Genomic DNA, 19,336 nt, shown 5'->3' with positions numbered 1-19,336 from the left:
GTTGCTTTACAGGCACCATGTGTACAGGGAAACATTAACATCATAGGAGCACTCCTACAATAAAGGCCTAGACACTACATAAAAGCATCCAAATGTTCATCTATCATGAATGGAGAAAAAAAGAAAGGAAAGGAAAAGAAATTCTCTGTTTTCTATAAAGGTAACTCTTGCCTTCTAGCATGGATGCACACATCAAACGCCATCAACGGAGTAGACAATATGAATATGGAAGGTCAACATGGGAACAGAATATCACGCTACGACATGAGGGGGTATTATATCCAAAGCAACCCAAGAGATAACGGAAAAAGGGATCTTCTCCAAACCTCCTCAAATAATGTAGACAAACTTCCCATCTCCCGTCTTTTCCACTCCGGCCTCCAAAGCAGCCGAGGACGTGTTGGAAGCCATCAGCCCTTCCGTCTCTCCAGTCGCAGAAATCTCTTCTTCTCCATCCCGGTTTATCGTCCTTTTCACCGATCTCGCGTTCTCCCTCTGCAGCAGAACCCGCAGAGCAAACGCCAATATAGCCACAAAAACCATGAACATAGAGCACAGCGCCATTCCTCTTATGTACCACGGACCATCGCGTGCAGGATATAATCTTGTTCCCACCAACGGTCCACATTGGCCGATAACGTTCAGAATTGCCATTCCGGTTCCCTTACCTTCTTTGGCGCGCTGATTGTCCATGGTCCAAGTGATTATGAGAGTGATGGCGGAGAAGAAACCCGCTGCAGCTGGGTAGATGCACACGTATCGAATGAGAATGTGGATGGATTCGGGAAGATATGAGTGGAAGACCCCCGTTAGAGCAATGATAAGATATGCCAACGAGGAGAGCAGCGCATGGAGGATTATGTAAGGGCTCCGGCTACGATTGCGGTCGGATGCGGAGGCGGTTACAAGGACAACTATGAATGCGAATAGGTACGGTGGAGCGGAAAGAGCCTGGGAAGTCAATCTGGAGTATCCCATACTAGAGCGAGCATGTTAATTTAACATTGAATTCCGGAGTCGGAATATACTAACTCGTTTAATATGGTCGGTAGGAATACCGGTAGGGAACTGAAGGCGACATTGCAGCTGAAAAACATAAGCTATTCACTAAATCAGTGCTCCATGCGGACCAAATAGGCTGAAGAAGGAACTGACGGCAGTAAGATACGCTTTCGGATCGCATAACGTGCGAGCCACTTCACGCCAATCGAATTTACGAGCACGAATATCATGATTTCGGCTCTTACCTTGCTCTTCGCGGAGACGCCATTTTGCAATCTTCCTTTCGCGCGGTGTTAGATACTTAGCTTTGTTGGGCCGATCTGGAATATACGCCCAGACAACGGACGCCACCACCACGCTTGGAAAGCCCTCATAGAGAAATAACGCTCGCCATGGAGCAAGAGGGCCATCTTTGTTTAACCAGACGATGAACCAGGCGAGACTACCAGCAAATGAGGTAGCCAGGGGGGCAGCACAGAGAAACATTCCCGTACGGAACGCCAATTCCTCCCGTTTATAGAAGAAGGACAAATAGAAAGGCAGACCGGGGCCGAATCCTGCTTCGAAAATACCCAGCAGGGCTCGAAGAAGCACCAGAGCCCAAAAGGATGTGACAAGGGACTGAAACGATGCAATCAAGCCCCATCCCAGAACACACAGAGGTATGTAGATATGTGCCGGAACGAGTTTATACATTAAGGTCATCCATTCAAACAAAATGTATGTTATGTAGAATGCCGTGAGGACCCATTCGTATTGCGAGGACGAAAGGTTCAAGTCGTCCATCAGCCCAGCAATTTTGGCATTTCCAATATCTGTTTTCAATTAAAAAACGAGATTGTCGCTTAGCCTTGAACGTGATACACCTGGCGCAGACGGGATCCAGGTACTCACTGGAGCGATCCAAAAAGGAGAGCATGTAGAGAAATGCCATGAGCAAAGTCAACCGCCTATCAAATTTTCTCACTACACGCCTCTCTTCCTCGGCCGTGTAAGATCTGGAGTACGTGGCTATCAGATCATCTTCTTCATCCCGTTCATCGCGGAAGCGTTGTTCATTGCGCTCCAAAATCCCAGAGGTCGCTGATCCAGCAGATCCCGACGACGGGGTATTCCCTTCTCTTTCCTCACGGATATTGGTCTGAAGCTTCTTAAGGTCCTGCCCTCGACCGATGGCATTTCTAACTGTATCTCCATCTCTGGATCCATGCTCACTGGATGCGGGTGTTAGTCCACCGATAGACGAGGGGGTGTCTTCGGCGCGTGCGGGGAGACGAGATGAACCATCGTCGGAATGAAGGACGGAGTGAGGATCAGATTGCTTCATTGTCAGCACATGATGCTCGAGTATAGTCGCTCCAGAACCGGTTTCGAGAAGGGAGGAGAGGGCGTGCGTGATTTATTAATTTATGTAGGCCTCGTGTGCGCGCTTGAAAATCTGGGGACGGCGTTCAGCTGATCCGCGGCCGGTCTTGAACTGATCATGGGGCTCGGCTTCCCCACACGGTGCCCGTCACATTCTCCCGGTCTGCCGGCCATCCAGCAAGCCACATACTTTTTGAACCACAAGCCAGACACCGTGAGTCGCGACGGTTCTCGAACTCCGTCTTAGCCCGCTCTCGTTGAATTTGCCGGTTATGCCGGATGTTTGCGGACCTATCAATCCGCGGGCAGGAGAGGACAAGCATCGCTGAATAACTCAAATAGCCATTCTTCTCAAGAATCTCGCTTCCTAAGCTACATATTGTGTGTAAGTTACTCTACATACACTCTTGATCCACAAGTAAAGCTTTGCACACTGGCGCCTGAGAATAAATTGACATGAAGACTCCTCACCGGAAGGTACATTATTAACCAGGTGCTCTCGGTTGACTTTTCCAAACCTCTGCTACGCTATCCTTACCCGCCTCTGCGCCAGAACTGATCGAAATCAATATTGGTAACCCGAGAGTAACCCCCTACGACTGGAAAACCACCTATCCGCGTCGGGAATACCGCGCCCTAGCCCTATCAGCAGGCGAGGCATTCCTTTCTCTGGGTCGATAGCAGTCAGCGCGCCCGAAGTTGGGACGGGTATCACGCAGTTGTCGTTCACGATAACGGTACTGATCCGAGCTCATCTCGAATGGTCGAGCCCTTCCTCCAGTTGCTGCGAGCGTCTTCTTGTATCCGAGCCAGTATGCTGACTTAATGTGAGGCACCAGCTCATGGCGTTGGAGGCCATTCTCCCTGAAATATGCAAGAATATTTTCTGCAGTGTCTCTTAGAAATTTTGCGGCAAGGTACTTAGCACCCCTTTCCTTTTCGTCGACTGCGTGGAATTCCTTCTTTGCCCGCTCAAGTGTGTCGAGCATCTTGGAGATGGCACTGTCGCTGTCCCCCAATGTCCGGGATGACTCTTTCTTTTCAGCGGGACTTTCAAGCTCTCTCTTCGGTTTCTTATTCGCCGGCATTTCCGTCATTCCTTCAACGTCTTCGTGTTTTACCTCTTTATCGAAATTCCCGTCGCTGCAATCCGTGGCTTGAGCTAATGTCAGCCTCATCCGTATGCGTATGTCCCAATAAGCGATGGCTACATACCACGCTGGAGCATGGACCTGACCGCAATATTCTTTTCAAGAATTGCTTCCACATCTCCAGCCCTTCCATCCTTTTTCACTCCGAGAATTTCATCAAGGAAAAGCTCGATTGCCCCCAAGTTGTGCAGGTTGTTGCCGTTGGCGGTGAGAATCAACAGCGCCTTGTCATACAAAGTGACTTTTCCATCTTCAAATGCCTGAGAACGCATCTTGATCATGGAAATATAGTTTCCAAATACGTCCCTGAACAATCCAAGATTGTCGGGTGATTTGACAAGCTCAGCTACATCAGGTCTCATTGAATCAACAACTGTGTACTTGCACACAATGCTGGACAGCTCCTTTTGGAGGCTAGAGTACTGTCCTGGAGTCATTCCGGATCCCTCGAGAACCAGACTGTGTTACTATGGAATTCAGGGTTTGATTAGCTTGTATAAAACTGTTGCGTGGTCAAAGTATTGGGTTCCTTACACAGTATATTCCTCTAATGTGCCTTTCCAAGGAAGTGCACTGGAATACAATTCTGTTGTGCAAGATGTGAAGAGTGAGTGTGGAGAGTTCAGAAAACAAGGGAAGGGAAGATCCATCAAGTACGCGTTGTTGTTATGTGTTTGTGTGTTGTTTGGGGGTCTTCAGATTGATACTGAGTTGGCTCACTTGTCTATTATAATACCAGCAAAAACACTTGCTTAGGGCTACAATACAACTGGTTCATACTTTTTATCTGCAGAACAAAAGGTTTGTTCAATACTCTTCCCTGCTCAGGAGTGAGCACCCCACACCATGATATGCTCCCGTGTTCCTGTTGTAGAGGGCTTTGGCCGGATATCTCCAGGACTACACATATCTCCCCTTAAGGTGAAGACACCTTTCCCGTCCATGACAGCCTTGGTGATCCCTCCATTATCAGAGCCCAGACCCTGATTCTCAAGCTTCTTTCTTGGGAAACCCATTGCTTTGAATCACAGAATATTACAATACATCGTTGTTGTGTTCATTACCCATACATACATTCATTATATATCTGCAGCTATAGTACTTTTGGCCTTGAATAGAGATTATGATACATCAGGGCCTTTAGAGAAAATGAGAGCCCAAACAGGATCCACTCTTGCTTCAGAAACAAAGAGTTAAAAGGAATCCACAACACTGCTGATTCCTGATCACGTCGCAATAATTGCAATAACATCGTACATTTAGCAAGAAGCCTTCAAAACCTATCATTTGACTCATCAAGGGGGCAGATATACCGCCCTCAATTCCTCTCCTTGTACAGTCGTTCCACCTCATATACAATGCCATCAACTGTATCTGCACCCTTCTTTTGACAGTTCTTCCACTGGCCACCGTCAAGGATGCACCATTCTTTCTCGTCCACTCGGACCGTGCAACTCTTTGTCGCGCCAACCTGCTGACTTCGGCGGAAGCTCTCTCTCAGCAAAGCAAGCCCGCTAAGCTCGCCGTTGGAAGAACTAGGGTCATCACTCTGGCTGCTTGCACATTTGTTAAGAGCCTTGAAGTCAATTCCATGCTCCAAAGCACAGTCTTCAACAATATTCCGGTCGGGAATATTTTTGTAGTCGCGTAGCAAACAGTTGGCGAAGCCAAGAGAGCGGATGGTGGGAACCTTGCATTTATCTCCAGGTTTGGATTGTTTAGGGTCGCAGGGGAACGGTAAGTTTGCAGCGCATAGCATCAACATGTTCCCAACACATTCGCTGGGGCCATGCTTGCAGGATACATCGGATGAGGATTCGGATACGCTTAAAACGAAGAAAAAAAAAAAAAAATTAGCACCATGTACTGTTCCGCAAAAAGACAGGAAGTAATTGGTGTAAGGAAAATAGAACGTACTTTCCGATAAATGAGAGTTTGAAATCCACTTTATCATGGACTTTCACCATCGCCGGCACAATAAGGTCCAGAAAGCAGTTCTTTGCATCGGGGCATTTGCTCATGATATGAGCCTCAAGGGGCACCTTTTTGGATGATGGATTCGGGTCTTGGCCGGCATTGTCTCCGACGTTCGAAATAGGAGACTGGGTTCTGTCCTTCATGATGGCGCTGGGTCTTGTAAGAAGATGAGACTGATGAGAGAAACAATAGATGGCGAGGCAGAGACACGTTGCGAGAATGGTGTTTCGAAGGAAACGCGATACTCTCCAGGGCTCACGACGTTGCATTGCCGCTGTGGGGCGGCTGCAAGATGGTTGACTCTTCTCCATGGTTAGAGTCGGAACGTAGGGGTTCCCCTGGGGATATTTTCAGGTACGGTTCTAAAGCCACGCCGCATAGGGGGTTTGAATCCGATTTCGAAAGATTTAGAGATTCTGGACGGATATCTGTTAGTTATATGACTTTAACAAACCTCGTCGTCGGGCGGCGGCAGCTGCATTAATGACGTCCCCATGAGGCACATTAAGCTGCCGATGACATAAGCAGACACTCGACCAAAAAACGCACCCCCGAGAGGCTATCTCAGAACATCTCGCGCCACCAAAAATCTACAACGAGACTGTGACAAGTTCCGACACCCGGACATTGAAGTTGAGTGCTTCGAGTCACCCACTACCATCATACCTCGCTGGGCGAGGAGTCGTCCGTGATATTGGATCCAGTTTCTCCATAGTGCCTACCTCCCTACTCAGTTTTGTTCAGACTTGGGCTGCCGGAATTGGTCCGGCCTTCAAGTCATATTGTGGTCCGTAGCGTCCTTGGGTGCTTTGGAAGAATACATAATAAGCCAAACGGGTTATTGTCCCAGCGGTGGCGATCCTACTTGCAAGAAAAGAATTTGACTGCTCAGTTAAATGCAATAAAATTTAGCAAAACTTGCTACGGAGTACACTTGGCTAATTTGGCAGTGATTAACTAAAAGACATGCTATTTACTGGCATATTTTCAACATCTGTTATCAGCCTAGCTTAAAAATATGCTGCATTTGCTCCAACTGTGTAACAGCACTTAATCCTTTGGATTCCTGATTTGCGCAATCGCAGCTGCGCCCGCCATCGTGCAACAAAGAACAAAATGGGAGCATGTTACTGTGGGAACCTTTTTCTTTCAAACTGGTATGTTTTCTGAAATTCTGCCATGAGCCTTAACTAGATTAGTTAAATCCAGGGGACTACGATGCCGAAATTCACAGGGCCATTCAACAAGCAGGTAGGCCAAAACTGATGTCCCATTAACTATAAGATCAGCTATTTCACTGCGATGGCGGTCCAAATGGTGATATGATCTTTACTGAGACTTGCAAGCGAGAATGCAGAGTGGGAGTCATGAACCAGAATGACTAGCGCACCTAATTTCCCATAGCAAGAACAAGGGTTGGACATGCATGACCTATCAGATTGAGTGCATAAGGGAAAAGGTAGCTTAATGGCATCCTGACTATTCCAAGTATGTCTAACGGTTTATGTCCATGCTATAGCAGGAGATTATACGCTGTCATCGTCCCAGCTTGTCTAATGACTTTCAGCTCTCTCTCAGAAGTCAATCAATGAGGAGGGCACACATCCCCTGGTATCTAAAATATTTCAAGATTTTCAGATGAAGGTCAAATTAAGACAATTTCTCTAGACGAACTTTCAGGGTTAAGCATTTTTGGCCAAGCAGCAACTTGTTATTGGGGCCTTTCCGTGCATCTGCTGATTTTATAGGTCGATAGACTCAAAAAACGCCGCATTCCAAGATTGTTGCTCCTCTTCTGGGTGCCTATGTTAATTCAATTCGGTCTACCACCCAATTCTCGAGGATTCGTGTCCAATTTCCGCCAAAGTACAAAAGGATTTGAGCACGCAGACCAACGTAGAAAAGCTCACAGCCGTTGGATATGATCTGTTTTCAACCCATGCTCCAATTTTGAGGATAACCCATACCCTAATATCCTTTACAATGGATCAGGACAACAAGGCAGCAGCAACACTCGCTTTCCAGCATTGCGGTGTGAAACCAGGGGGCGCCTCCCATTATTCCCAAGGCTCATTCAATTTTTTTCTACGGAGCCAAGTTCGAAGACGCATCCGACGGGATTGTGAGTATTGTTTTGGGCCCTCTGAACGTCTATGTTTCGACACAGGGAGATTCTAAGAAGGGAAAATTGCTGCGATGGAATACGCGTGTCAGAATGCTTCGATACCGACTCCGCAAGCGTTAGGGCAATAACGCTTGTGCTGCTGGACCATATATGATGCCTCGATTTTTCGAGAGAAATCTTCTAGCCAAATACCAAACCCTTTGATGCTTCAAGGAACCGTCTACACTGAACCTGAATATTGGATGCTGACCACGTTTCACGGGGCCTCTTAAGGTAATTGATTATAAAAACCTCAATGTTCAAAGTCTTATTGACTACAGATTTTGCTACATTTGCTGCAGGTGCATATTACATTTTGCTCTCTACCCAGAGAGCTAGAACGATTGTTTTGATGGCTGTGACATAATATATATATACCTCACCAGGAGATCTCGATATCTTATGCGAACGCAAACATGATCTTGTGGAGCATGGCGTTACCCCGGATTCATACCGTCTCTCCGAAGTTCCGAATGTATGGCTCCGTCACTTGAGAATGGTAACCCCCGGGTTTCCATTGCGGCTACCTATGATGATATCCGTTGGCGTTTTATACCACTAAAGCCCCGGGGCTTGGGAACTATTTCTTTTGTGAAAGACAAAACAGGCAGAAGAAGGGAATTTTGTTTCACATCGAACCCTCCAAGAGTTGATGGATGTCTACTGTGCTCTATTATATGTGCATCTTCATAGCCATGTGACCCTAATTTTCAATTTTCAATAACTCTAGAGTGCTGCATTGATCATGTTGTCGATCGAACATCTGAGTTGGAGGGCGTACGGCAGCACACCAGCACTGAGGCTTTCGGTTCACTCGGAAACTGATTCTCCCATCAACGTGAGCAAGGGGGCAGTTATGCTTTTCCCTGACTCTTGCGGAATCGTGACGTTCCTGGTTCAGGGTTCTGATTTGAGCTCCAAATTCGCAGTTTCAGCCAGTTCAAGCCGGCCCTGAGTTGGTTATGAGCAAAAGGATGGATCCGAGTTTGCTCACCTTTTTTTTTTTTTAAATAAGTGGTTGGGGGTCTCTTAGCGAATGTTAAATAAAAATTTAAAGGTGACATGTTTCAACTTCGCCGCCGCACACGCATGACATCCGTTAGCTCCGGAAAGCTTTGACGGATTTTGACAGGAGAATGACACCAGCTGTTTTAGCATTCCGTTGTCGCAAGGCTTAGTTGCATCAATCTGTACGTAACTATGTTACATTGGGATAGGATCAGAGCAAGGTTCAAGCTCACTCCTGGAAGAAGATGTGCTCATGGTAACTACGTGCTTGGTACCTGGATCCATCGAATTGTCCAGAACAAACCCTGTAAGATCGCGTTGTTCAGATAAAGCACAATCACCGGCCCCTGTGGATGTTCCCTCTAGAGGCCTCCTTGAGGTGAACAGCAGCCAAATGCACGGGATGATGAGAGGGAGTCTCTGAAGGGCGCAGGTAGCTCGTTACTAGTTATGCTCCCTCCTTTTGTTGCCCCACCTCCTCCACCCATCGCTCAAGCCAGCTCTCACTGCCAGGGTCACATCTATCCAGCCTGCTGGCTCTCCCTAGCCTCACACCGTCGCAAGGTCGTATCAAGTCTGCTGACTTGTCTGTTTCTCCTTCAGTTGTTTCGAAGTGTCCGATCTCCAACGTCACTTCAAAACAAAGTTAACCACCCTGGATCAGGTTGCGTGCAGATTTACGTTACGACCACGCTGAGGAAGATCAGCGGTCTTTCTGAAACTTGCTGACATTCCTTGAGCCACTTCAATTCGTCCTTTCGAATGCGATAACTATTCTGTCTTGCGTCCCCAAAAGTCTCCTGCGTTCTTACAAGTCTCCCTTCGTTCTTCGTTAGCCTCGGCAGGTACCCGCCCGAGGACCTCACCCCTTTGCACAGCTCCGGGTCCAGTATACAGATCGCTAAGTGAGAGACTGCGTACTGCTACTGCGAGATCACGCTTGAAGAAGCTTGCGTGATTACGAGAGCGCATCCCGCGAACCGAAGCAGTTCGAAGCCTTGTGCCAGCTGGTTTCATACGATCCTCCCTTTCCGCACCAGAGCCTCAATATGTTGTTGACAAGTTTAGCGGAAGACGACGACCACAGTATGGCAGTCGAGTCATATGATGAAGATGATGCTCCGCAGGAAAAGGGTACACTTGAAGATGGTCCAGAGGGAAGGCTGCCAGGAGACCGTGCAATCGACAACTTTTTACAGCCACTTGTCATCGAAGATGCGAAGTTATACCAGTTGGCATGCTGCTTCTCCAAGGTTTATGAGAAACTTGCAAAAACCTCCGATCAACAATTTCTGCCGACGCCAGTAACGCGGCTTCCCACTGGGCAGGAAACGGGCCGATATTTGGCGATTGACGTTGGTGGAAGCAATCTCAGGGTTGCCTTTATTGACTTATTAGGCGAAGCGGCCGATCAAATCGATGGCGAATCAGATGAGGAGAAATCGCGCGAAACTTTACGTAAAGCACAGCGTAATCGAGTCCGAAGGTCGTTAGAGAAGGCGTGGCCAATAGAGGAACGCTTGAAGACAGATAAGGCGGAAGATTTGTTCTTGTGGATAGGAGATTGCATGGCGGAGGTTGTTGCAGACAGTTTGACGGCGGAGCTCGCAGATGGTGCCCAAATTCCTGAAGAACTGGAGATGGGGATTACCTTTAGCTTTCCAATGATGTAGGTAATAACCCCGATCCTCAGGGGCCCAGCGCTTAGCTGCAAGTGCATCTCTCAGCATGTGGCCTAGAACTGACTGGACACAGGCAGGAATCATTATCAGAGGCTATCCTGATGCCCATGGGTAAAGGATTCAAGTGGGTAAATTCGACGGATCTTAACCTTGGGAAGATATTATTAGCCGGATACGAGAGGCACACTCGGCGACCATACGGCTCAAATGAGCCATCCGTGAAGCGGAGGAAACTGTTTGCTCTGCCAAAATTAAAAATCGCTGCAATAACCAATGATACGGTTGCTACCCTAGCATCGTTAGCCTATTTGGTTAAGTCTCTGCCGAATAGCCGCGTTGCAATGGGTATTATTGTTGGTACCGGCTGCAATGCAACGATCCCTATGAAATTATCAGATTTACACGAATCAAAAGCGATACAGGTATCTTCACACGATGCCAATGCAAGCGAAACAATTGTTAATACAGAATGGACGATAAATGGTGCCGCTCCACCTCTACGAGAATTGAATGTTACTACTGTGTGGGATTCGATCCTGGACAGCCAGTGTGCTCGTCCAGGATTTCAACCTTTTGAGTACATGACTGGTGGCCGCTACATCGGCGAACTAGTCAGGATAATTTTCTATGACTACTTGACATCGGTAGTAGGCCTGCCAAAGAAAGATCTCCCGGCAATTTTGGTACAGGGATATGCACTGAGCACCACGTACCTTTCATCGGTGGTTGCAAATACACCCTCGGATTCGGCCCTGGCTGCGAAGCTCGGAGCCACTCTGCCACCACCAGAATCAAGCTCCTGGAACTGGGACGTCGCCACGGCCCGGGCATTCCGAAAGGTAGCTCGAGCCGTACAAACCAGATCGGCCGCACTCATTGCCTCTGCAGTAGTCGGGTTGCTGGCTTGCAACAAAGAGATCAAACTTCGCCATGATGGAGCCACCAACCCACGTAGGGCATCCAACATCATAGTTCCTGAGTTCAACGCATCCACAGATACTCTCACAGATGTATATCGACCTAAAATCTCCAACACCACTAATGATATAAATAACTCCGAAATTTCTGCCGCAGTTGAAGTTGAAGGCTGGCAGTCCGGCCCAGAGGAGTTGGTTGTCGCTTATACTGGCGGCATTATCCAGCATTATCCTCATTTCAAAGAGGCATGCCAAAGCTTTATTGACCGATTGGTGATTTGGGATGGACCGCAGGAGAGTGGAAAGTCCGTGTTTCTGAGAGAGGCATCGGATGGGGGGATTATTGGGGCCGGTGTTTTGGCCGGGATGGTCTCCAGCAGTTGATAATACGGTGTTGATGGTTATCCTAATGGCCTACAGAGGCAATTTATCATTACAAGCGCGAACTGGTGAGTCCCATAACACGGCACTTTGAGCGAAGCACTTTCTCTCTCTCTCTTTCTTTTCCTTTTTTTTCATTTTTTTCATTTTTTTCATTTTTTTCTTTTTTCTTTTCATTTTTTTTTGATTTTTAATTGTTATCCTTTCTACATTGATTTAATTCCAGCCCAGGAAAAAGGTGCATTTGGATTAGAAGTCAACTTTGGTCCAGCCTAAAGTCATATTCTATAAATTGATTACTTTGAAGTCGCTTTTGATATCATTGATAACCACGCGTTGCCCTGAATTGCCAGTTGCGTCTCCTATATAAAAGGTTTAAAACAAAGTTGCTGAAAATTCATATAATAAAACATCGCACGTTCATTACCGTCATGGCGCTCGGTAGCCGAGCCCTCAATACCAAAAACCCCACGTCTTTCCTACGCATTTCCTTGCATCCGTTCAAAGCTAAAGCATGTGTGTTAGGCCTCTAAGCGGTGCAAATGGCCTTTTCGTACACAGTGCTTGTTTCGCATCCCTTTCTACATCCGGTCGGACATGGCAACCACTGCGTCTGGGTTGGCGTAGTTGGGCAATGCTTCGTGTGACAAGGGAGCGTTCGAGTCTCGTTCATGATACACGGGAGCACGATGCAGTCGGATGTCTCTCGTGGGTCGGGACAGGTCATTGGGTACAAGCTCGTGGTGTGCGTGTGGCATGCGAGCGGGATACGCCTGGAGTGTGTGGTGATCTGTGGCGGTGCCACATTGGGCGCCTCAGCGACACTATTGACGCGATTAGTTCTTGGATGTGGAAATGAGGTCGATTTTGTGAATTTTGGTTGGTTCAAGCGGGAAATTTTGTGATACATACGGGGTGGGTGAGGCGAGAATGGTGGAAAAGAAAATGCCAATGGCCGCGATTTTGAGATGCATTGTGAGAGGTTTTCTTTGCGTGATTTTTCCTTGGATGTCTGGTTTCCTTCAAAGCCTGGTGGATCTATGCAGGTTGGACCAAAGAGATTTGCCTTTCTGGCTTTGCGATGAGAAGTGGTTTCAAGAAGTTGGATAAACAGCGGACGTTGGGGACGATATATATACCTCATCCAACGGACCCCGATGAGCCTGTTAAGCCTATTCGTTATCGCACGGGATCCATGGTCTCCCAAAGTCGCGCGATACATTCTCAACGCACCCGGTATGCGGTCTTTTCTCTCAAGTATCCATACACCACCGTGCTCAGCCGCTCTCCTGCTCTCGAAATCGACACTTTTCCATGCCGAAAGTGTTGGATTTTCGCATTCGCAGAGCAACTCAAATCCTTGTACATGTTCTCAATCCATGGCAATCTATTGGGAACATTTGTTCGAGAACAAATAGCCCGGGAACGGAAGAGCCGAATACGTAGCACGTTCCATGTATTGTTGTCAATTCTAGATTTTGGATGCTGTATCCCGGGATTCGGGTTGTGGGTTTGTTTCTAGCCCTTGCAGCCCAGTCTAAATATGCATTCGGCTGGTGCAGATGTGTATTTATCCCTGACGAGGGCGGGCTAACGTTGCTCTTTGCTGTGTTGGAAACTCCGCATACCGAAGAGGCTTTGCGTGCTGAAAGGCCCCCAAGAATGGTAGATGCGACTCCCATACAGCAGCCCTCAGCTAGTTACATCCTTTGGCCGTGAGTGTTCCTTCGTTACAGGAATAAATAGTAGTTCAATATTGCGTACTCCGTACGGGGTACCAGGCACCCTATTATTAGCCACGGAATATCGATGGTAGTTAAAGGAGGGGTGGATTGGACTGTCATGGCCAAGCATCGGAGCTTTCAACTGAACTAGCTACAGCTCCACTTTCAAGGCATGACGGATTTAAGTACATTTCAGATGATACGCTTAGAAGTGAAAGGATTACATTGAAAACCGGACTCCATTAACCTCCCTCTCCACTTAAATTCTATCCCAGTTAACAAAAACCCGAGCTTCGGTGGCTAGAACTCTTGGGCCTAGCTAAGCGTAGACGAGCAACTAATCGTAACAGTCGGGCATGCCGGGCTGCAGGCTGTTTGGCAAGGGGTATAGCTGATGGATGTAGGGGTTGTCGGACAATTGCTGTCTGGACAAGGGATGGAAGTTGTCTCTGCCCTGAAGCAGTTCACCATAGGGCACGCTTCGGTGTTGAAATGAGCACAGCGAATATGCGGTGACGGCTGCGTTATGGTTGCTGTATAGCACGAATTCGCTGCTTGCATTGGTGTGATCATCGGGTCTTCTGGTTCTCTAGCTTCAACTGAAGCGAGTATGAATGCGCTGAGAATAGTTAGAAACGGAAGCCGGCTATAGGCACGACTCCACTTGCCTTGAGCCCAATAGGGCTAAGGTAACAGCTTTCGAGATAGAGGCCATCTTGGCTACTTAAGATGATATGTGTATGAATCAAAAGCGCAGGATGAAGGGACCTTGGATATGTTTAAAACGACCAGGAAAGAGCGCGCAATATATGGTCAAGGGAATGACAGATATGAAGGAGTGCGCTGTTGGAATCTTTGAGGAATTGGCGCCCGTTCCTGATATAGAGGCAGGCTTTGAATCCCTGAGCGGCCGGGGCTGTGTCGGGAAGAGAGGGCAATTGCAAGAACTTAGAAAGCCCCCAAGTCGAGGGGTTCCCCAAAAGTCAGATCCTTTGTTCACTGCAAACCCCACGGGACCTACAGGTTGGTCATGAGTGCGGATCAGACGTCGGCATCAATCCGCGAGAGCCCAACAGGGTATTTCGGAAGATTTCTGACCGTGGTCCCCATGGCGTTTCGTGCCGGAGACATGCCCCGACGCAGATTTCCGAGCACTCTGTCAACTTGCACCATGTGGCTCCTGGTGGTTAAGAAACGAGCCAAGTGTCTGGGGGCCCCTGGTGAAATCCAGACCACGGGCGGGAAGTCAACTCAACTCAAGGGCGGGCGGCGGCAGCGGAGTCACATCGGGCGGTTTTGGAGCCCGAGCCTGCTGGCCATCACGTGATCACACCCACGGCCTTCACGCCTCCCAACTCGGCCGCTCTGCCGCATCACCGCTGACCTCGCCATCATCTCGACCCAGGCCGCAAAAATGAGCGCCCAAGCCTACTATGAGCTCTATCGGGGGAGCAGGTATTGCAGCCCACTAGACCCCGGCCCACATGCTACCGAACTGACAAATATTGTGTTCCAACAGTATCGGCCTGTCCCTCACTGACACCCTTGATGACCTGATCAATGAGGGCCGGATCGAGCCGCAGCTTGCTATGAAGATCCTGTCCAACTTTGACCGGGTTATTACGGAAGTCCTAGCTGAGAAGGTTAGGGCAAAGTTGTCCTTCAAGGTAAGGACCGGGTGCATGCCGCATTGCCGCCAACATGGGAAACAGGACTGGAGCCGCTGATACGAGATTCGCTGACAGGGCCATTTGGATACATATCGCTTCTGCGATGAAGTCTGGACGTTCCTCATCAAGGATGCTACGTTCAAGCTAGATAATCAGACAACGGTCCATGCAGACAAGGTCAAAATCGTGAGCTGCAACAGCAAACGCCCCGGCGAGACTTGAGCGGCATAACGCTTCCTGATTACTTTCATCACTTTCGTTCCAACGTTAAATGAGTTATGATGCAAGAGGATACGCTTGGAATTTGTCAATCCCTATTCGATTGGTGGGGTATATTTCAAATGGCGTTACTTTAAAAACCCACGAGCATACCGGGTCCGGAGGATCACAGGCGTTAGGGATAAGGGAGTTACGATGTATAGACAATTCTGGATGACGCGACGAGAGTATTATTCTGGGTCTCTAGTCCGCGAAGCTCTTCGAATGAATGTTGCTTGAGAAGAAATATCTTAAATTGAAAATGCAATTGATATTTCTTCCCTGAACGAGTAAATACAAGATAAGTGAACGAAATTAATCCTTGTAGCCGTTTAGAAAGCGACGTTGTCCTTGGAGCTGGCAGACGTGTTCCCCTTATTCGCATACAGAGCACATTGTTTGAGTTCTAGGTTGGAAGTCTTAATTGGCTTGGCCAGAGGAACGCGTTAAATAGGCACTACATAATCCTGTACTGTCAGCGTCCGTAAGAGATAGCAAAGCCGACGTGGTTAAATTGAATGTGGAGTACTCCGTACGTGTAGGGGCTAGCTCCCTAGTATCATTTCAGTCCGGAAAGCGGCCCAAGTATTTGTTGGTATTTGTCATGGAGTTGTATGATGATTGCCAATCACTCCTCAACAGGTCTCCAGTCTCGACGTACTGCTTTATTCCCCTAGCGTGAACTTGAACAACGGTCCTTTATGGAGCTCAACTGTGCTGCCTCCTGTTTAGAATGCCGCGGACATTGCCATGGCAAGTGAAAAGTGAATCTCGGAGGAGTGCAACGCCAGCTTCATCCGCTTCTCGCACTTCTGCCCGCGCGTCGCGCCCTGCGACGGCCTCGGAGAAAGTCCATGCTCCACCACGCGCCAAAAGAGCGCGAAGAGACAGTGAGTGAGTACGTCTGATTCCTGGTGGATAAATATTGAAAGAATTTTCGAAGATCGATCTCCATCTACGTCACCAGTTCGCGAGCCTCCTCCGGAAGAGTATGTTTCTCCTCCCATCACCCAGCCCCCCGTCGCGTTTCAAGGACTTGAAGACACGGGCTGACGCGCTCATAGGTTAATGCTCGAAGGGTTAGAAAACGATGAAGTGTATATAATGGTTGAGGATGAATTTCTTGCTACAGCTCAAGCCTTTACGCGTCATCTCCATTACGCCGAATACGCCCGCCGCAAGAAACAAGCAAAACTTGCCAATGAGGGGAATCTTGCAGGAATATCCCGACGGACGGACGGAAAGTCAACACTGAGCAACAAGACTAAGAAGAAAATAGAGGCCGAGGTTGCTGCAGAAAAACGTAGAGTGGCATTGGATGAGTTGAGGAATGCCGCCGGCCGGCCGCTCGTTGATTCGGAAGCGGAAGATGTGGATGTGAGCGAGGGAGATAAGGACGATGATCCTTGGGTTGGGACGCATCTACAGCCGCTGATGGCCGCACCAAAGCCGTCAAGGTCGCTGGTTGGACTACATGGTATTAAATCAGCGACAAAGGCTGCGCTGGGATGTCGCGGGCCTACCTCTGGAAGAGTACAAAAAAGGAGCCCTCCGTTGAATTTAGCTGCGAGGGGACAGGCCAGAAATTTTCAAGAGCAAGAAATTTCCTCGGAAGATGATGACTCCCTCGACATGAGCGATAAGACGAGGCCAAGATCGGCCGTAACCACTCATAAATCGTCAGCCGCACCTTCGAGACCGACAACCAAGACTGTCTCTCGTCTCCCTCCAGTACCCTTAACTCGCGATCCGAATGTGCTGCCTCCAGTGATGAAAGCTTCGACGGAACCGGGGCCAAGTCATAGACCAGGAACAGCTTTTCCCCCACCTCGCAGTTCAATGATATCTCGCCCCCCTATATATCAACCCATCAAGACACCTCAGCCTTCAAAGCATAAGTCCAGCATAAGCAAGTTACTGGATGAATTTGACGAACTAGATGAATCCACTACACCGATTACGGAGGACGACCCCAGCCGGTCTGTTTCCAAAGCGAAGCCTGCGCAGGACTCGAGGTTCGAGAAACGTCGCGATGGAGTTGACAAACTTAGGGAGCAACGCCTTCGTGAAGTCCCGACTTTTCTATAGCCCGAGTCAGAGTTTTCGGGCTGCCCTTTGAGTTGTCGACGGAACGGTCATGAAGCTCTTGGACTCTGAAGCATCGGATGACATGCTTTACGATATATCCATATTAAGTCGCGCTGATAACTATAGCGCTCCTCGGATTATCAACCTGATTGCATAGCGACCCGTCATTTGTTCAAGGATGATGAATTTCTGGTTGCATTTTCTACATGAGCATCATGATTAAGATTCCCTGTGATCAACTTCTCAAGATGTGCAGCAAGACAAGACGCCTCGACCTATTTTGGATAATCCTTCAAATGGAAGCTCTTCAGCTTCACAAACTGATCAAATCCGAACTTGCTCAGTGTAACTCCTCGCCCAGAGTTCTTCCAGCCAGTCCAGGCAAGATCCTATGAAAGAGTCAGCGCTCCGCCAGGCCATTAGTCGGGGTTATATGAACATACCGGACTTGGATAATCAGCACGATTGACAAACACTGTTCCAGCCTCAATCCGCTCAATCAAGTCTTCTGCGGTACCCACATCTTTAGTCCAAACGCTCGCGGTTAATCCTAGGTCACTGTCATTCATCAGCCGAATGGCCTCATCGTCATCTTTAACCTTCATGACAGGGATAATTGGGCCAAAGGTTTCGTCTGTCATGACAACCATATCATGATTCACTCCTGTCAATAGTGTTGGCTTGACAAAATTGCCTTCAGGCGGCATATTCTCAAATGTCGAGTTGGCGGGAGTTTCGTCTTTGGCTCCCTTCTTCACAGCATCGTCAATGTGTGAAAGGATATTCTCCTTGGCTCTCTTCGAAATAACAGGTCCAATCTGGGTCTTTTCATCGAATGGATCGCCTACCCGGTATTTTGATAGAACCTTCTTAACCTCTTCCACGAACACATCGTGAATTTTTTCATGAACATATACCCGCTCTATAGCGCAGCAACTTTGGCCGCTGTTGAAGATTGCCCCGTCGACAATTTCCTCGGCTGCCCAAGCGACGTCAACGTCGTCACGGACGTATGCAGGGTCATTGCCACCTAACTCTAACCCAACGCTAACGATTCTGTCTGCCGCGGCTTTCTGCACTCCTAAACCCCCGGCGACGGAGCCAGTAAAGCAAATGTGATTAATAAGTGGAGAGCGAATAAGTGTTTCGATGGAGGTGGGTGACCCCGAGTGGAAGTATTGAATTACATTCTGTGGGAGGCCCGCCTCGGCAAAAATAGCAGCCATCTGTTCGACAACGGTTGGGGTCTGGGGCGAGGGTTTGAGGATTACCGCGTTCCCAGCGAGAAGGGCCGGGATCAAGCTGTTGACAAGGATCAAATACGGATACTATTGCGTATGATGGCCCCAACGTCAGCAATATCCCTTATGTTACGCGAACTCTAACTGAGAAAAACTTACGTTCCAGGCAAAGAGAACCAATACAACTCCAACAGGTTCTTTTTTTAAGTATCTTTTGAATCCTGCCTCGCTGTCTGCTTCGATCTTGTCCCCCAAAACTTCGCCCGCCACTCGGTTTAAGTATTCTCCACGCTTGACTGCGGTTGTAATCTCTGCGCCCGTGTATGCGATCGGGCGACCCATCTGCTCCGTGACTTCGCGTGCAAGCGCATCTTTCTTCTTCAAGAGGATGGCAAGGGCTTTTGCGACAATTTCTTGGCGTTGAGCAAGGGTCGTAGAGCGGGAAAAAGAGCGGAAAGCCGTTTGGGCTGTCTGTGGGAGGGTAAGGAGGTCGGACTCTGAAATGCCGGCGCGGGTAAGGATGGGGCCGTTGGTGGTGGGGGAGATGGTGGTTAACGTCTCTACGGACATTGTGAGGGAGCAATTGAATAAGTATGTGTTTTTTGTGAACTTAGATTATCTGACAATTCTATAGAAATAAATAAGCAAAAGTGCGTATGGTTGCTATTCCCGGAGATACAGAAAGCAGAAAGTTATCCTATTTATTAA

The 19,336-nt window shown here is 48.3% G+C and overlaps 8 protein-coding genes across 8 annotated transcripts; 4 read left to right on the top strand and 4 right to left on the bottom strand.

The window, feature by feature from the left end:
• Positions 1 to 142: 142 nt before the first annotated feature.
• On the bottom strand, positions 143 to 2,329 carry D8B26_005142 (uncharacterized protein; the record flags this gene model as incomplete). Its single annotated transcript, XM_003066626.2, has 4 exons — positions 143 to 979; positions 1,033 to 1,100; positions 1,156 to 1,817; positions 1,897 to 2,329. The coding sequence occupies 4 exons, from the start codon at positions 2,327 to 2,329 to the stop codon at positions 331 to 333; spliced, it is 1,812 nt and encodes a 603-aa protein (XP_003066672.2). The 3' UTR covers positions 143 to 330.
• A 649-nt stretch (positions 2,330 to 2,978) lies between these two features.
• On the bottom strand, positions 2,979 to 3,880 carry D8B26_005141 (uncharacterized protein; the record flags this gene model as incomplete). The annotated part of the gene is made up of 2 exons (XM_003066627.2): positions 2,979 to 3,529; positions 3,583 to 3,880. 2 exons carry the CDS (start codon positions 3,878 to 3,880, stop codon positions 2,979 to 2,981), a joined length of 849 nt encoding a protein of 282 aa, XP_003066673.2.
• A 688-nt stretch (positions 3,881 to 4,568) lies between these two features.
• Positions 4,569 to 5,960, bottom strand: D8B26_005140 (uncharacterized protein). The gene is made up of 2 exons (XM_003066628.2): positions 5,436 to 5,960; positions 4,569 to 5,344 (listed from the first exon to the last, which is right to left on the bottom strand). The coding sequence occupies exons 1-2, from the start codon at positions 5,804 to 5,806 to the stop codon at positions 4,837 to 4,839; spliced, it is 879 nt and encodes a 292-aa protein (XP_003066674.1). The 5' UTR covers positions 5,807 to 5,960; the 3' UTR covers positions 4,569 to 4,836.
• A 3,587-nt stretch (positions 5,961 to 9,547) lies between these two features.
• On the top strand, positions 9,548 to 11,768 carry D8B26_005139 (uncharacterized protein). The gene is made up of 2 exons (XM_003066629.2): positions 9,548 to 10,336; positions 10,423 to 11,768. Exons 1-2 carry the CDS (start codon positions 9,717 to 9,719, stop codon positions 11,648 to 11,650), a joined length of 1,848 nt encoding a protein of 615 aa, XP_003066675.1. The 5' UTR covers positions 9,548 to 9,716; the 3' UTR covers positions 11,651 to 11,768.
• A 2,271-nt stretch (positions 11,769 to 14,039) lies between these two features.
• On the top strand, positions 14,040 to 14,405 carry D8B26_005138 (uncharacterized protein; the record flags this gene model as incomplete). Its single annotated transcript, XM_066124734.1, has 1 exon — positions 14,040 to 14,405. Exon 1 carries the CDS (start codon positions 14,106 to 14,108, stop codon positions 14,403 to 14,405), a length of 300 nt encoding a protein of 99 aa, XP_065980815.1. The 5' UTR covers positions 14,040 to 14,105.
• Positions 14,406 to 14,785: 380 nt separating this feature from the next.
• TOA2 (Transcription initiation factor IIA small chain (TFIIA 13.5 kDa subunit)) lies at positions 14,786 to 15,263 on the top strand (the record flags this gene model as incomplete). Its single annotated transcript, XM_003066630.1, has 3 exons — positions 14,786 to 14,826; positions 14,891 to 15,038; positions 15,117 to 15,263. The coding sequence occupies 3 exons, from the start codon at positions 14,786 to 14,788 to the stop codon at positions 15,261 to 15,263; spliced, it is 336 nt and encodes a 111-aa protein (XP_003066676.1).
• Positions 15,264 to 16,032: 769 nt separating this feature from the next.
• Positions 16,033 to 17,387, top strand: D8B26_005136 (uncharacterized protein; the record flags this gene model as incomplete). The annotated part of the gene is made up of 3 exons (XM_003066631.2): positions 16,033 to 16,189; positions 16,243 to 16,288; positions 16,364 to 17,387. The coding sequence occupies 3 exons, from the start codon at positions 16,033 to 16,035 to the stop codon at positions 17,385 to 17,387; spliced, it is 1,227 nt and encodes a 408-aa protein (XP_003066677.1).
• Positions 17,388 to 17,662: 275 nt separating this feature from the next.
• D8B26_005135 (uncharacterized protein) lies at positions 17,663 to 19,198 on the bottom strand (the record flags this gene model as incomplete). Its single annotated transcript, XM_003066632.2, has 3 exons — positions 17,663 to 17,776; positions 17,831 to 18,715; positions 18,788 to 19,198. 3 exons carry the CDS (start codon positions 19,196 to 19,198, stop codon positions 17,663 to 17,665), a joined length of 1,410 nt encoding a protein of 469 aa, XP_003066678.1.
• Positions 19,199 to 19,336: the final 138 nt, after the last annotated feature.

The sequence above is a fragment of the Coccidioides posadasii genome, chromosome 3, assembly GCF_018416015.2.
Source record: "Coccidioides posadasii str. Silveira chromosome 3, complete sequence".
Classification (NCBI taxonomy): domain Eukaryota; kingdom Fungi; phylum Ascomycota; class Eurotiomycetes; order Onygenales; family Onygenaceae; genus Coccidioides; species Coccidioides posadasii.
This window is presented reverse-complemented; position numbering and strand designations above follow the sequence as displayed.

Excerpts from the sequence above, each read along its gene's own strand:
- D8B26_005140 (XM_003066628.2), bottom strand. The coding sequence starts at position 5,806 with ATGGAGAAGAGTCAACCATCTTGCAGCCGCCCCACAGCGGCAATGCAA. Across the intron at positions 5,345-5,435 it reads AAACTCTCATTTATCGGAAA|CGTATCCGAATCCTCATCCG; the intron begins GTACGTTCTATT and ends CTTCGTTTTAAG.
- D8B26_005139 (XM_003066629.2), top strand. The coding sequence starts at position 9,717 with ATGTTGTTGACAAGTTTAGCGGAAGACGACGACCACAGTATGGCAGTC. Across the intron at positions 10,337-10,422 it reads ACCTTTAGCTTTCCAATGAT|GCAGGAATCATTATCAGAGG; the intron begins GTAGGTAATAAC and ends GACTGGACACAG.